General features: G+C 45.5%; 1 protein-coding gene across 1 annotated transcript in view; it reads right to left on the reverse strand.

Annotated features, from left to right (window-relative positions):
• The window catches only part of SH3BGRL (SH3 domain binding glutamate rich protein like), a 44,972-nt gene that overhangs the window by 16,662 nt on the left and 10,960 nt on the right, over positions 1–17,350 (reverse strand). The window contains exon 2 of the mRNA XM_053274392.1: positions 131–316. Within this exon, the coding sequence (XP_053130367.1) occupies positions 131–316 (186 nt within the window). The remainder of the gene's footprint in view (positions 1–130; positions 317–17,350) is intronic.

The raw sequence follows: 17,350 nt of genomic DNA on the forward strand, positions 1-17,350 counted from the left end.
GATCTTGTTCATTCTGTATAGCTTTTGTTTGGATCAGGTACACATCCTGTCAGTGAGTTACTTGCATCCTTCAAACACACATGGAATTCTGAACATGCCCAGAGGCAGAACACAGACTGCTGGCTCTCACCCCAAGGTACCGGCAGTCACTGAAGATGCGAGGAGGCAATGGATTCCCGCAGGCTGGCCAGCTATCTTCAGGGACATTCTCTCGCATCCATTTTCGGTTTTCTTCATTGGCGGCAATATCTTTCTCCTCAAATTCAATCTTGTTGGCTTCCAAGAAGCCAATAACATCTTGCTGCTTTTTTTTAATCTGGAAGAAAGACAGAGATTAATCAGTAGAAGGAAGGAACTAGGTTCGTTCAAGGTCTGGGAAATCCATAGTTACAAACCAATTCTTATTAAAAAGGAAGCCATGAAAGAGAAGCCATCAGCACATCAACAGATGCAAAGAAACACGGAACATGTACATTCTTATTTGCAGCCAGGGTTGCCACATCTCAGAGTCTGGCCTGAAGTTTCTGGGGTCCTCTCAAGGTCTCCTAGGGGTCAAACCTGGGAGCCAGAATCACAGAGGCAAGACAGTGAGATGCTCTCCCCTCTACCCAAGCTGTAGGAAGTTCTAGGGGCTTGGCTTCCTTTGAAAGAGAAATCATTGGAGGCTTATGAAATCACTGTAATATCAGGTTCATTTCCAAATATAGAAGCAGAACATCAGGTGGAGGAAAGCAGCACATGAATGCCTGCCAGCCAGGAGATCCTTGCCCTTCATATGAGGTCCTGCTATCCAGTTTGCCTCTAGGTTCCCAAACAACTTTGTCTATACACATCCACACCCATAGGAAAGGAGTATTCTTACACTGACTGGCAGCGGCTCTCCAAAGTTTCAGGCAGGAGTCTCTCCCAGTCCTACCTGGAGATGCTTCCGGGGACTGAACCTGGGACCTTGTGCATGCAAAGCACATGCTCTACCACTGAGATATAGCCTCATCCCCAAAAGCATTAACCGGACATAGGAACACAGGACACTACTTTGCAAAGAGGCAGACACTTAGTCAATCTGGCTCAGGATTGCCTGCACTGACTGTCAGCAGCTCTCCAAGGTTCCAGGCAGGAGTCTTTTCCAACCCTACCTGGAGATGCTGCCAAAGACCTTCTGCATGCAAAGCAGATGCTCTACCACTGAGCTGTGGCCCCATCTCCTCCTGTGTATTGAGATCATGTGGACATTCGAGAAGTTAAGCAAGTCCTTCTGAATAAACATTTAGCAATTATGTGCTAAATGGGGGAAGATTTTGGTATTCAGCATTTTAAGAAACTCTACTTCCATTTCAACTTTCTAGCCCTTAAGCGTGGGAAGATCAACTTCAAAACATGCCTGGTGAAGTCTCAGAAGCTGGAGGTGTGTCCCGCCCTGCCCCATGATTTGGTGCAACAGGACATGAAGGTCTGCAATGTTTGTGCAATTAACTGACTAAAGCCATTCTGACCAAACTAAAAAAGTGCCCCAATGAACTGGATAATTGATATATTTAATTCTCTTGGGACATGCGTGCTCAGGATTTGGCGGCAGAACTCTCACGACACGCTGCGAGAGTTCTGAAGTGAGGACGGAGGAGGAGAGGGGGAAGAAAGCCGGTGGTGGCTGGCCAGTGGGCAAAGGAGGGGGGAGGGCATTGGAGTTTAGTGGGAAGTGTGAGAGGGAGCCTGAAACAAGTCTGCTTGATCACAAGGAGCCAAGTGGGAAGAGAAGGCAAGTACTACTCCCTCCTTCATATTCTTGATAAAGGAAGTTTGAACATTTAAACAGCACCAATACAGCTAAAACCTAACTCGCTGATACAGCCAACAAAACTAGTTATGAAGATAGAAAGCCAGCAGGAGAGGGGGCACATCCCAGTGTATTACACAGAGTATCACATGTATGACTATTTGCTCCATGGGCAGAAGTCATGGTTGTGTGCTCGGTGCAAGGAGCTCCTGGCTCTCAGGGAGCACGTTCATTCCCTAAAGACCAAGGTGGTAGACCTGGAGAAGCTCAGAGAGACAGAGAGGCATGCGGACAAAACCTGCAGGGACATGGTCGAGGCATCCCACTCCAAGGCTAATAGCTCCTCTGCTGTCAAGGAGAATGGAGGTCTTGGGGTAGGAGGACATCAGTCTGAGGAAGAGGGAAATGCTCCTTTAGAAGAGACCCCTTCCATGGAAGATGAGCCCATATCTTTTCGCACAGGGGATACTCCTCCGGGGGATGGGGGACTCTTTATAGTGAGCGATCTGATCATTAGAGGTATAGAGAGATGAGTTTGTGACCCGTGTGTTGACCGAACAGTGACTTGCCTGCCTGATGCAAAGGTTGCGGACATCATGCAGCATTAGGCAGTGTGTTAGGCTGTTAGGCAGTGCTGGGAAGGAGACAGCTGTTGTGGTGCACGTCGGCACCAACGATGTGGGGAAATGTAGTTGGGAGGTCCTGGAAGCCAAATTTTAAAAATGCTACCTGTTCTATGCACAGGTAGAGTGAGACAGGAAGAGCTGAGGGGTCTCAATGCGTGGATGAGACGTTGGTGCCGGGAGGGTTTTTTTAAAAGATTTGTTAGGCACTAGGATACATTTTGGGGCAAGCAAGACCTGTACAAAAGGGATGGGCTGCGAATCAAAATCGAATAATAATAATAATAATGATTGTGCCCTAGAACAATTGGTCTTGGAACCAACCAGTGTGAAGGTGACCTTGGATTTAATCCTGAGTGGCACTCAGGACCTGGTGTGTGATGTCAGTGTCATGCACCTCTTAGGGAACAATGACCATAGTGCGATCAAATTCAGCATACATGCAGGGAGAGAATCATCAAGGAAGACTAACACAGACACTCTGAATTTCAGAAGAGGAAACTTCTCCAAAATAAGGAGTATGGTGAAAAGAAAACTGAAAGGGAAAATCAGGAGAGTCACTTCACTCCAGAATGCAGGGCTTTTACTCAAAACCACAATACTAGAAGCCCAGTTAGAATGTATACCAAAAAGGAGGAAAGGTATCACTAAGTCCAGGAGGATGCCAGCATGGTTAACAGATAAAGTCAAGGAAGTCGTAAAAGAGAAGACGACTTACTTCCGAAATTGGAAGGCCTGCCCAAATGAAGAGAACAAAAAGGAACACAAACTCTGGCAAAAGAAATGCAAGGTGACAATAAGGGAGGTGAAAAGAGAGTATGAGGAATATTTAGATAAAAGCATCAAGGGGAATAACAAAAACTTCTTTAAATACATCAGAAGCAGGAAACCTGCCAGGGAGGCGACTGGACCATTAGACAATGGGGGAGTGAAAGGGATTAATAAGGAGGATATGGAGGTTGCAGAGAAACTAAACGAGTCATTTGCATCTATCTTCACAACAGAGGATACTGAGCATATACCTGTTCTTGAACCAGGCTTTTTGGGGACGGAGGCTAAAGAACTGAGTCAGATAGACGTGACAAGAGTTGATGTTCTAAACTGTCTGGAAAAACTGAAGACTAACAAATCGCCAGGGCCAGACAGCATCCATCCAAAAGTCCTTAAAGAACTCTGACTAGTAGCTGTTGATAGAAAAGGTGCAGAAAAGGGCAACCAAAATGATCAGGGGCCTAGAGCACCTTCCTTATGAGGCAAGAATACAACACCTGGGGCTTTTTGGTTTAGAAAAAAGACGACTGCAGGGAGACATGACAAAGTTCTATAAAATCATGCATGGTGTGGAGAAAGTGGATAGAGAGAAATTCTTCTTACTCTCACATAACACTAGAACCAGGGGTCATCCCATGAAATTGACTGCCAGGAAATTTAGGACCAACAAATGGAAGGACTTTTTCACACAACACATAATCACTTGTGGAATTCTCTGCCACAAGATGCGGTGACAGCCAACAACCTGGATGGCTTTAAGAGAGGTTTGGATAACTTCATGGAGGAGAGGTCTATCATCGGCTACTAGTCTGAGGGCTATAGGCCACCTCCAGCCTCAAAGGCAGGATGCCTCTGAGTACCAGTTGTAGTGGAGTAACAACAGGAGAGAGGGCATGCCCTCAACTCCTGCCTGTAGGCTTCTAGTGGCATCTGATGGGCCACTGTGTGAAACAGGATGCTGGACTAGATGGGCCATGGGCCTGATCCAGCAGGGCTGTTCTTGAGGAGAGGAGAGGAGAGGAGAGGAGAGGAGAGGACTGGAGAGGAGGTCTTGTGGTAGCAAGCATGACTTGTCCCCATAGCAAAGCAGAGTCTGCCCTGGTTGCATCTGAATGGGAGACTTGATGTGTGAGCACTGCAAGATATTCCCCTCAGGGGATAAAGCCGCTCTGGGAAGAGCAGAAGGTTTCAAGTTCCCTCCCTGGCTTCTCCAAGATAGGGCTCAGAGAGATTCCTGCCTGCAACCTTGGAGAAGCTGCTGCCAGTCTGTGAAGACAATACTGAGCTAGATAGAACAATGGTCTGACTCAGTATATGGCAGTTTCCTGTGTTCTTTATGCCTGGGAAGGAGCTTGCTAAAATAAATATCCTTCTGAAGAGATTTCCTGAAAGGTAGACTTCATTCCTGCTGTTTACATGGATACAGGCCAAATTTCAGAAAGCACATCTGTTCTCTTCAAATCACTCTTGTCACTAGGAAACCAGTTTAAAGGAGGCCGACTTCAGACTAATTAGCCTATCTTGGGCAAACCAGCACGCCAGATGCTGCGTTACTTGTGTTGCAAGCCAGAAAACAGACTCCTTGAACAGCTTTCCCATATATGGGCAAGCAAAACCACCCAAATCCACCAAGCTGATGTGAGGTCAGTAGACACAACAAGCATAAGCTCCAAATATGGTAGCTGAGCTCCCTGGCGCATAAGAGATGCTGAAAGAGGAAGCAGAAATGCAAACCAGTGCCTAGATGTCAGCTCTTGGTGTAATGCTCACTGGGCCCTGTACACTGCAGCACCACCCTGAGGCAGAATCAGACAGACATTCTCAGAAGTGGTGGATATGATTTGAACGCACATTTGCTGCACTCAAAAAGTAATTGTTTCCAGGGCATATGAAGCTGCCTTATACCAGGGCAGACCCTTGGTCCGTCTAGCTCAGGCCTGCTCAGCTTCGGTCCTCCTGCAATATTGGCCCACGATTCCCATAATACCTGGTTATTGGCCACTGTGGCTGGGGATTATGGGAGTTGTAGTCCAAAAGCAGCTGGAGGGGCTAAGTTGAGCAGGCCTGACCTAGCTCAACATTGTTGACACTGACTGGCAGCAGCTTACCAAAGCTTTCAAGCAGGAGTCTCTCCCAGTTCTACCTGGAGATACCTCCAGCAGTTGAACCTGGAACTTCCTGCATGCAACGCAGATGCTTTAGCAGTCAGCCAGTTCGACTCACTTCCTCAACAGTGCAGAAGGTATACACCTATCTCCACCTTTGAATGGAAGAGGGGAGCAGGATTGTGTCCACTGGCCCTGCCCTGATCTCCACGTGTTCACCACAAGATGAAGGGTGGGGAGCTGATATTATGGTAGCAAGCATGAATTATCCCTGTTGCTAAGCAGGGTCTGCCTTGGTTTGCATTTGGATGGGTGATGATATGTGAGCGCTGGATTCTCCTACCCTAATCATAATTGTGAGGACAGCCCTAACAGCTTGCAAACATTAAAGTTCTGCAGCAAAAGAAAAACGAAACTCTGGAGTCTTGAGCAGATCTGAATACAAGCAGGCAGATATGGCTCAGTGACACCACAATTCAAAGAGAATAAACCTCGGCACCCTTGCAGAACTATAATTCCCAGAAGGGGCTATAATAATTAACCATATAAAACACTGGATTAAGGTTTTCACATGTGCTGTTCCCAGAGTACCTCTTAAAAACCAGGACTATATTTAATTTCTGGCTCACCACTAAGTTACACAGGACATCTCTGGAGCATTTGAAATTGCCAGAGTGATTGTTGATAAAACTCCAGAGAGAGAGAGAGAGAGAGAGAGAGAGAGAGAGAGAGAGCACAATTTCAATGGCAATAACAAGAAAAGCCTGCCCGTTGCCAAGGCAAATTAACTTATCCACAGGGACTGAAGTAAGGCTTAGGTCCTAATGGCATATTTTGCCTTCATTTGACATTCCAAAGAACACCAGGAATGTCTTTTCTGTTCCAAGGCCAAAGAGCCTGTTGCAAAGAGCCCAGCTGAGAACCGTTGTATTTCAGAGACTAAAACAAGCCAGGCATTACACAGTAATGCCGTAAACAAGCCAGGCATTACCAGCATGCCGTAAACAGAGCCAAGACCTATCATTTCGAAGGGATGCAGATTTTACTAGCATTATTGGGATCTTTGCATCATCAAAGAATGCTGTAGATCTGACCATCTTTAACGCACAAAGAATGCCGTGGAGATGGGATGTCCCGTGTGGCGGTCTGGATCTTTCTTGGGATTCCTTTCTACTCCATTTCCCTAGATGCTACTGGTTAAAAGAAAATTCATACTTTATCCCAAGCAGAAAACAAACAGTGCAGACTAAGGAACATGTTTATATTCTCTCTGTGAGTCTATACTTCCGTTACGCACAGTTAAGTACATTTATATCCACCTTCCTTCCATCTTGGAATGCAAGAAAGCACACATAGGTTTTCTAGGCAGGGGCACTGAGCAAACATGGACACTTAGCTCCAGCAGGGTTGCTGCATCACAGGGTTAATAAAAATTGATGACTTAAAAATAAATAAATATAAATAAACCCAATTTTAATTTTTAAAAGAACAATTCATTAGAAAAGAACCTAGGTCAGATATGAATATTAATCACAATTTCTAATTATATTCTATGAACATGTTAAGAGAAGTATATGAGGATGAGAGATAATAGATCTGATAAATCCTATTCTAAGGAACATAAGGAGCTGCCATATACGGAGTCAGACCACTGGTCCATCTAGCTCAGTATTGTCTACACAGACTGGCGGCAGTTTCTCCAAAGCCACAGGTAGGGAATCTCTCTCAGCCCTATCTGGAGATGCTGCCAGGGAGGGAACTTGGAACCTCAGATGCTCTTCCCAAAGTGGCTCCATCCCCTGAGGGGAATATCTTCCAGTGCTCATGTGTAGCCTTTAAGAGCCCTTTAAGAGTGCATGCTGGGTTTGGTGCCTTTCCCCCTTTTTGGCACCCGGGCTACAACAGCAGCCTTCTCACCACACGCAGCTCCACACTGCTCTCGCTACCATCCCTGGCTCTGCCTGGACCGAGGCGAATCTGAAATTCAAGCAAGCCTTCTGGAACTCCCATCCGTGGTGAGTTTTTTCGGAGGAACAGTAGGCCGAGCTCTCTGGAGCCGGGGTGTGCGTGCGTGTATATGTGACGGCTGAGTGCTAGGGAGGGTTTGGGGTGGCCTGGTCAACCTGCCCTCACTGACCCAGTAGTCTCTGACAGGCTCCAAAACACTGTCAATAAAAATCTCCACGAGGGCCCCTGAGCTAGGCGTGCCCGTCCCCAAGCTCTGGGCAGGGTCCGTGACGAACACAAAAATAGCTCCCATGCCTCTGGCACTCCTGCCCGGCTAGATCTGTCTCCATGCCAAACTCCAGAGAGAGCAAGCGGAGGCCTGGTCTACCAGTTGGGGCCAGCGCCTCCATCGTGGACTTTGTGTATTGCCCAGATGTTGGAGGCCAGGTCTACCTGCCATAGGTACCCATGAGTAGACCAGGCCTCCAAGCCGGACTTTGAATCAGGCTCAGGGCAAAAAATTTCATTCTCTCTCTCTCTCTCCTCCCCACCCCACAGGAAACTCCATGGCACCAAGAAGAGTGAGCTACATGACTGCCTACAAAGCTGTGGCTTCAGGAGGAATTCCACTGGGAATGAGAAGAACAGGCTCACAGTGATGCTCGGGGAATTTGGTGACGGTGAAAGGCTTCTGCCATACTTTAAAAGGAAGACACTGCCTAAGAAGGCGAGGTGGGCCACTGGTGTCTTTGTACGTGCACACAAACGGGGGTGGATAGACCAAGGTTTGACCGAGGATTGGCTCAAATCGGTCTGGCTGGCTAACCCCACCAGGAGAAGCTGGATGCTGGTACTTGATGCCTTCAGGTGCCACAGGACGCCATCCAGGAAAGTGATCTTGGCAGAAAACCAGATTGACCTCGTTGTCATCCTGGTGGGGATGACAAGCCAGTTGCAGGTGATGGATGTCAGCTGTAACCAGCCCTTCAAGCTGCCATTGAGGGAGAAGTGGGTGGACCGGGTGCACGCTGGGCCAATGGCACTCACTCCATTGGGCCACTGGAAGAAGCCGGAACTTGCCCTCATCTTCCGTTGGATCAAAGAGGCCTGAGAGGCAATCAATCCTGCCGTTATATGGCGGAGTTTCGAGAAACACTGCCTGACCAGTGGAATGGGAGCCTATGAGCACCTCTGGGCGATATTTGAAGACAGCGATTCAGAGAGTGAGTTTGAAGGTTTTGCCAAGACTCAAGTACTTGATGTTACTGTAGGCATAAATAAAGTTGTTGATGTTCATAACTGAAGTACTTGATTGATTGATGCTACCTACTCTCAGGTTTCCAAAAACAAAAAACAAAAACCCAACAACCAATAACAACAATCCCACCACCACAGCTCCTGTGCAGCTCCCTTATGTCCAAGTGCCTCTTGGACATAAGACTTATCGTCTTATAATCGGAAAAAGACAGTACTTTTTCACACAGTGCATAATTAATCTATGGAATTCTCTCCCAAGGGATATGGTGATGGCCACCAGCTTGGGTGGCTTTAAATGGGGCTTGGAGGACAGGGCTATCTATAGCTCTAGTCTTGATGGCTATAAACTATCTCCAGGCTCAGAGGCAGGAGGCCTCTGAATACCAGGTGCAGGGAGTAAGAGCAAGAGAGGTGGCATACCTTCATCCAGTCTGTGGGTTCCCTAGAGGCATCTGGTGGATCACGCTGGGAAACAGGATGCTGGACAAGATGCCTTGGGCCTGATCCATCAGGGCTATTCTTATAGAATGGCCCAGGATCTAAACTGTAGTTAGTGCAAACCATGATTAGGTGTGTTGTGTAAAAATGAGGCAGTGTCAGCATTCCAAAAAAGCCTAAACAATGGTAATGTGGAACTCACCCTTCAATCTCTTCAAAGGACTTCTAGTAATCCTGTTAATTGTGTGCTGAGTACCCTCAGCTGGTGCTGACATCTCTTCAGACATTTAAGCAGCATCAGAATATTTGCAGCAAACACAGCCAAGCATTTCCCCTGCTGTTCTGCATTACATGAGAGCTGATAGAAGGGGCCTATTTTTAGAAATGGGTAATTATCGTTCAACTCTTACCACTTCTTCTGTTGCAGGCAGTGCTCTTTTTGAGCCAAGAATTACCCACGAAGCCAGACCACCTGCAGCATTTTCTGCTGCCCGTTCTGGCTCAGTTCTGGCTAACATTCTGGACAACCACAGCACAGTCAACCACCACGCTTGTGTGCATGGGTCCAAAAATTCCTCTCCAGTGCACTGAAAGGCTCGGTAAGGAAGAAAAAAAAGAAGTGTGCAAGAAAATTACCTTGAAGAAGTTGCTACAAAGAGAGCAGTTTCCAAAAATGAATGCTTCTCCTAAACACTCCTCAGAGAATCACATCCAATGCCACCACTTGCTGAGTTAATCTTTAAGATCCATTTAAGATCCAGTAACACTGATGCAAGTTGCATCTGGGTTACAAAAAGCCTTTACCAGGCTTACGTATGTTGGACTGTAAAACATGGACATAGGAATGTAGGCAGCTGCCTTATACTGAGTCAGCCCATTGGTCCATCTAGCTCCAGGGGTGTGCGGGCTGGCTCAGTTCAAGCCGGGCTCAACAGGTTTGGGGTCGAACCGGACCAGCCCCAGCCGGTCTGATTTTGAACCAAACTAGGCCTGGTTCAAACCAAGCCAGTTCAGAGCTCTACCACTAAAGGGGAATCTGGTGAGGGTTCCCCTTTACCAATAAAGGGGAAGGGCAGCTGGCCTAAGGGTAGAGTGGATGGGAGGGGTGTAAGTAACTACTCATAAGTGCCGGTGGTAGCTCTCCCCAAGAGTAGGCAGGGTCAGTGGCGGCCCAGTTTGGGCCATCTTTGGCCCGGTGACCTTTATCATTCCCAGAGCTCAGCTCAGAACATAGGAAGCTGCTTTATGCAAATAGACTCTGCATGCGTGGAGGTCACTAAAATGGCCTCCACACTTCTGCAGAGGCTGAAATTGGGCTGGATAATGCCCAAACCAACCCTGCCTACTCTGGGGAAAGCCGGCAGGGATGGGAGAAGCCATCACTGCAGCCACAGCCACCAGCACTTGTAAGTACTTTCCTCCCGCCCACTCTACTCTTTGGCACACACCCTCTGCCCTTTTGCTGGTAAAGGGGGATCCTCACTGGATTCCCCTTTACCACTAGAGCTCCGAGCCAGTTTGAACCAGCTCAGTTCAAACCGAAACAGGTCCAGTTTGACCAGGCACAAAACCGGACCAGACCAGCTTGAATCTGGTTCAGATTCAAGCTGAACTAACAAAACCACTTTTGTGCACATCCCTATCTAGCTCAGTATTGTCTGCACTTACTGACAGCAGTTCTCCTAGGTTTCAGGCAATCTTCCCCAGCCTACCAGGAGATGCACAGGAGTGAACCTGGGACCCTAGATGCTTTACCACCAATCTATAGCTCCATACCCTAAGGGATAGAGATGCAAGCATCTTTCAGTGCTTATATGTAGTTACCCATCCAAATGCAAATCAAAACAGACCCTGGTTAGCGAAGGGGACAATTCATGTTCACTACCACTTTAATGTTTCTGCCAACGTTTGGAAGTTTTAATTTTAAACATTTTAATAATATTTTAACCATTGCAATTTTGAATGTAGCACTGCAAATTAATCTACTGAATCTAAACCTCCCTCTTTTGCTATGCATTTAGAGCTGATCTGTAGAAGAACCCCAAATTACTAAATGATTGATTGATTGATGAAGTGCTGTCAAGTCGGTGTCAACTCGTAGAAACCACATAGATAGATTCTGTCCAGGATGATCCATCTTCAATTTGGCTTTTAAGGTTTCTCCATGGTGCATTCATTGCTGTCATAATCGAGTCCATCCACCTTGCTGCTGGTCGTCTTCTTTTTCTCTTTCCTTCAACTTTCCCCAGCATTACAGACTTCTCAAGGGAACAGGGTCTTCGCATAATGTGTCCAAAGTATGATAGTTTGAGCCTGGTCATTTGTGCCTCAAGCGAAAATTCTGGATTGATTTGTTCTATGATCCATTTGTTTGTTTTCCTGGCTGTCCATGGTATCCTCAGATTCCTGAATACATGGTTTAAAAATTCCTTTACATCTGATTTGTTAATTTCCCCCCTTTTTCCTTCTAGTCAAGAAGTTCCCAATCTTGAGTCTCCAGATGTTCTTGGAATACAACTTTCATCATCCCCAGCCACAAGTCAGAGGCCACTATGACAGAGAATGATGGGAATTGTTGTCCAACATCTGGAGATCCAGGATTGGGAATTTCTGGGCCGGCCTATTTAAATAAATCACTTCCCAGTAAACCAATGAGAAAACTGCAATTTGAGCCAGGATTTGAGAAGGGCCCACCTCTTTTCAAGGGAGTGGGCAGACATTAAATATTTATTCAGCAGAACTGCCATTAAACTGAACGTGAATACAGAATTGGCAAACAAAGTGTAGAGAGGAAGTATAGCTAAACTAAAACCTTTTATTTGTTCAGCAGATGAACAATGGCAAATGTGGAACCTGGTAATTTTCCACAACACAAACACATTGTTTTCAAAAGGTGTGAGAAAATGTTGTCGGGGGAAGGGTGCCTCAGGAGAAGAAAAGAAAAAGCTGCTCATATGGGTTACTCCATTATTTACAGTCCATTTACTCAAGAATCTGAAGGCTGAAGATCTCCTAACCCTTACCATCCACACCCCCAGTCAACTGTGCTGAGATCAAATTTAAGGAATAACAAAACTCAAACTGTATGTCAGAAGTTAAAATCAAACAAAAATCCAGGGTCTGCAAGCTGTCAAAGGGACAGCAACAAGGTAGGTATGAGAGCTAACTGTAATAATCTGGGGACTGCACAATAATTCTTGTAAATTGTGATGAAAACTCCCTAAAATTGAAACACTGATGTTTACATTATTTAAATGATTTTAATTGTAAACCACCCAGAGACGGAAGTTTTGGGTAGTATAGAAATATGATAGATAGATAGATAGATAGATAGATAGATAGATAGATAGATAGATAGATAACACCCCCATCCAATCCCTTTCAAAAGCATCAAAAAGAGCCAGTGTAGTACAGGTGTTACAGTGTGGTACAGGACTGCACAACTTCAGCCTATTACTACTCAGACACAATCAGAAATTGGGAGCAGGCACAGCTTAACAAAGATCGCAGTCCGGGACTACGTCCAAGAATCCACCCATTGATCTCCCCTCCCCAAAAAGTATCTTCTGGCAATTGGCAGTTTATTCTTGCAGAGTTGTGCAAACTGATTCAAGCTTGAATCAATTCAAGCTCGTAACTAGCCGTTTCAAGCTCGAAACAAAGAACCCTTAAAATAAAGGGCCTGTTTTCAGCCCTTTAACAGCCCTATTTCGACTTGAAACGTTTTGAGCACCATTTTGAGGTTTGTTTTTCCAGGGAGAATTGGTCAACCAGTTGGGGTCAGCAGGTAGACCAGTCCTCCGAGGCAGGCTGACGCGCTAAATCCAGAGCAGAGGGCTGGTCTACCTGCCAACTCCAAACAGTAGACCAGCTCTCCCCAGAAAAACAGCCCTGTTTTTCCAGGGAGAGCAAGTCTACTAATTGGTGTAGGCAGGTAGACCAGCCCTTCACTCTGGACTTCGTGTGTGTCAGCCCATCTCAAGAGGACTGGTCTACGTGCTAAATCCGAAGCAGAGGACTTAGCAAAGCAGTTAATTAAAACAAAGCAAAAACAGATAATGCATAAATGGGAAAGGGCAGACTTTTTCCTACTGAAAGGCAGTAATCAGGGTTGTGTCTATGATGATTTGGGTGGAGTCTGCCCTTTGGCAGTCTCTGAAATCAGCCAAACAATGTTTGACTTTTACATGTCTGAAAATGGCTTTTGTTTAGGCCAAAATAAACACCAAGGAAACCTCCCCAGTTGCTGGGAAGCAAATGCTTAACATGGGTTATCCATTAACTGCTGGATTTCAGAGCAGGAATACGAAAGCAGCTACAGTTCATTTTATAAACAGTGAGTTTATATCCACACTGATCTCTTGGGATTTTGGTTTGGTCCACCCATTTCATGTTTTGCTCCTTATGTTTAAATGGCTTACTGTCACGGCGCCCACGCCAACATCTGAAACCCAGGAATTAGAAATGAAAGGAGCAGCTTCCCAAAATGGGTAGCAATCAAGTATTCTACTGAACCGTACAAGCACAGAACCTGGTATTGAGCACAGAATGCAGTAATCTGATAATTCATTTTTATTTTGGTTTGTTTTCTGGATGACTGAAAGGAAGGGCACACGATCCAGCCACTGTTGAAGCTAAGCAGGTCTTGGTGTGGTCGGTGTCTGGATGGGAGATCCATGTATGCCACCTTTAGGGTGGAACCATAGCTCAGTGGCAGAGCATTGGCTGACTATTGGCCACTGTGGCTGGGTACGATGGGAGCTGTAGTCCAAAAACAGCTGAAGAGCCAAAGTTGTGCAGCCCTGGTATAGATAATACTGAGCTAGATAGAACAATGGTTTCACTTAGTACAAGGCGGCTTCCCACGCACACCGCTCAAAAGCCCCTTGGGGACTGACCTGTAGTTCAGTGGTAGAACATCTGCTTTGCATGCAGAAGGTCCCAGATTCAATCCCAGGTAGGGCTGGGAAAGAGTCCTGCCTGAAATCTTGGAGAAGCTGCTGCCAGTCAGTGCAAAGAATATTGAGCTGGATGGGCCAAGCGCCTGACTCAGTGTAAAGCAACTTCCTATGCTACTAACTCTGGGAATGATACTTCAGGGAATGTGTAGAGTGTGGGGAGAGGCTAGGGATTTCCAATAATCCATGAATCTGGATCACTCTTTGAAATGAACATTGTGGTTCTCACCAGTTGCCTATTGCTGCACAGTCCTCAGTTTGTTGTACAGCTAGAATCATGCTGAGACTGAAAAGTCCTAACAAGAAACCAAGAAACTGACCTAGTGTACTAAACGTCTGGATTTCAAAACAGCTGTTTGCTCAAGTCTGCCAGAAAACGCTCAGGTTTCGCAGAATTATTATTTCTCCCCAAAGGCTGGTTGCTGTGCATCTCCATGCTGTTATTCCCCAGTTTGTGTTTGTGCTGTGGAAGTTTTCAATAACACTTACTGTACTGATGCAAGCCAGATGTTTAGAGACATTGTTCCACTAAGACAGTGGATGAATAATAGTTTGATAGGCCCTAATGCTACACTGTAGTACCACAGTCCCGTGATTAGCCCTCGTCTCCAGGACTCCCATGTACTGTTCACAGCTGCAGTGTAATATACTATATAAGTTGGCTTCTGGGTTGTCCAATTTTGAGTCTCCAGATGTTGCTGGATTACAACTCCCATCTTTGGCCATTGATAGAAGATGATAGGAGCTGTAGTCCAACATCACTTACAGAGAAGGGTGGCTCAAGGTATTACAGTGCATGAGGCAAGGTGTGCAATACTGCCTTGCCCCACACGCTAGTAGGGGTCAGCCCCTTTTAAAATCCAGCCCTTGCAAGCTTTGAAAGTGGCACGGGGAGGAGGGAAGGTAGCCGTCAGCCTCCTCTTCTCAATCAATCAACCATCTTTATTATGGTCATAGACTAGCATAATACAGGGGGTGATTACACAGTACAAAGTATAATACAAAACAATACATTAAATGCCTAAGTAAATGCATAAAAGGCCATAAAACATAAAGAGGCATACAAGGTATAAACGGCATTAAAAAGGATAAAAAGGGATAAAAGACACAGAAAAGCATAATTGCATAAAAGCATAAGTGATAAATACAGCGAAACTATATAAATATATATATATATATCAAGTGCAAAGCTATAGCACAAAAAAAGTGGGAGAAGTATGTCTTTCGGATGGTGCGCTGTGTTGGATGAATGCATTGTAGCACTCAGGAGCCAGAAGAAGGTCAGACTAGGGCTGTTTGGACCCACCACTTACCAGCGTCCAACAGATTTTGGACACTGCCGTGCCCCAGGTATATTATATATACCTGACAACACCAGGTATATAATAACGGGCTTAGAGTCAGAAAGCAGCATAAAGACATAGATATGGCTAGGTACTTGCATAGCAATAGGTGGATAAAGGAAGAGTGAATGTCTCTGTAATACAAACATTGAAGTAGGACGTGCTCAGTGGTTTCAATCTGCAGGAGCTGCAGAAGCATTGTCGCTCTGCGAGTGGGATCTTTCTGAAGGCCTTCAAGCACAGCTGAAGGGAGGGCATGACAACATGCCAAGTTGAATGCCTTCCTATGTTTTGGGACTTCCAATTGAGTAAGATATGATACTGGGGAGGGTAAATATGTAAGACTTTTACTGATGAGAAAATTTGGGATCCTGCATAAATTGGTTTGGGACTCTATATCCATTATACACTCTTTGATAGAAGCTTTGGCCTGGTCATATTAAGTAGAATCAAGGGAGAAAGGCCAGTCAGTAAGTCTAATAAAGACAGTTGTTGACTAATAACACAATATCTAAAACAATATAAAATTTTAAACATAGCCATATTAATAACATAACTGTACACTGGATCTAACCATTACCGAGCAGAGTGCAATAAACTCATATTGCAGAACAGAATTTTGCAACTGTGTGTGTGATAAATAAATTCACATCTATTAGTAAATATGTGATATAGAATTCATCTGATCAATCTGGCAGATTATGTAAAAGAGGGTCGATCTTTGCCTAAGATCTATATAAAAGACACACTGCAGGAGCACATGCGCAACTGACTCAATCTCATCAGAGTTACAGGGGCAATATCTCTGCTCAACTGGAATTCTACTATATCTACCAACCAAAAGTTCTAGCAGAAATTGCTCCAAAGAGAGGGCATTCATATTGGCCCTCGAGAAGGTCCATCTATGTTTAGGGAAAGTAAGGAGGAATCAATAATCTGCTGGGCAAGTTGTCATCCCACCACTGAGCAGGTGGAATGACCTAGATGTCCTTGACAGGTCTTTCTGAAACTCAGTATCCCAGATCCTTCATTTAATAAGTTCTTTGGCCCTGCAGAAAACTACAGAGAGGTGAAAGACCACAGACACGGAGTTTCCTGACACAGTTCTCCCACCAGCTCGAGTAGTGCCTATCAAATAACAACAAGGGAAGGAGACCAGAGAGAAGTAAGTTGATTCTTGCCCAGTTTATTAGTATTAGATACCAAGCTGTGGCTTCTATCAAGATAACACCCAATTCCAATCTCAGAGAGGCATTAGAAATACACTTGGGGGTCAGAAATAATGTTCTTAAGAACCTGGCTTGGACCCACTCCAGGAGGGAATAATTAGCACAGGGTCCCAGCAGTGCCCCATGTAACATTTGAGCTCAAATAAGGCCTGTGAAAGCTGAGAATTGCTGACGCACTTCTCTGTGCCTGAGCAGCAGCATAACTTATTTGGACAGTCTTCTTCCCAGATTCCTGAAATATGACCCCCAAATACTTAAAACATTTAACCTGCTCTACATTGTGATTGTCAATCCTCCATTTAAATTTTTTTCTCCTATTGGAGAAGGCCAAGATTTTGGTTTTCTGATTGTTAATCTCCAGTTGCTCTTCCTTGCAATAGAGGGCTAAGTCCTTAAGAGCTCTTCTCATCCCCACTTGTGAATGGGACAAAATGACTGCATCATCTGCATAGAGAAGTACAGGAAACTGTCTGCCAACTTTGGGGCATGTATATCTAAGCCCTGCAGGCACTTGATTAGAGTTTACGTAGATACGGAACAATGAAGGGGCCAGAATGCACCCGTTTGATCCCCCTAGATGTCCTAATAGATAACTGGCCCTGCCAGTTGCATCTCACTCTAAGGCTTGTATTGTCCTGGTTTTCTGACTGTGCAAATGAATGCTTCTTGCTTCTCACAACAAAATTATACGTAGGACACCAAAACCCTTGCAGAACTATGATTTAATAAATAAGGGATGGAATTAGGCCATACCGTAGTTGTCCCCTCCAAGCCTTGTTGCCATGGCAATTAGGATGTTCCCAGGTTGGAAGGTGTGGTGAAACTTATCACAGGCTGTTGCAGGGATCTCTCCTTCCCCAGAATCTGTGGGGCTCAACAACAGAGCAGTGTTCTGGCTCCCAACA

This window comes from Hemicordylus capensis, chromosome 11 (genome assembly GCF_027244095.1).
Source record: "Hemicordylus capensis ecotype Gifberg chromosome 11, rHemCap1.1.pri, whole genome shotgun sequence".
Lineage (NCBI taxonomy): Eukaryota > Metazoa > Chordata > Lepidosauria > Squamata > Cordylidae > Hemicordylus > Hemicordylus capensis.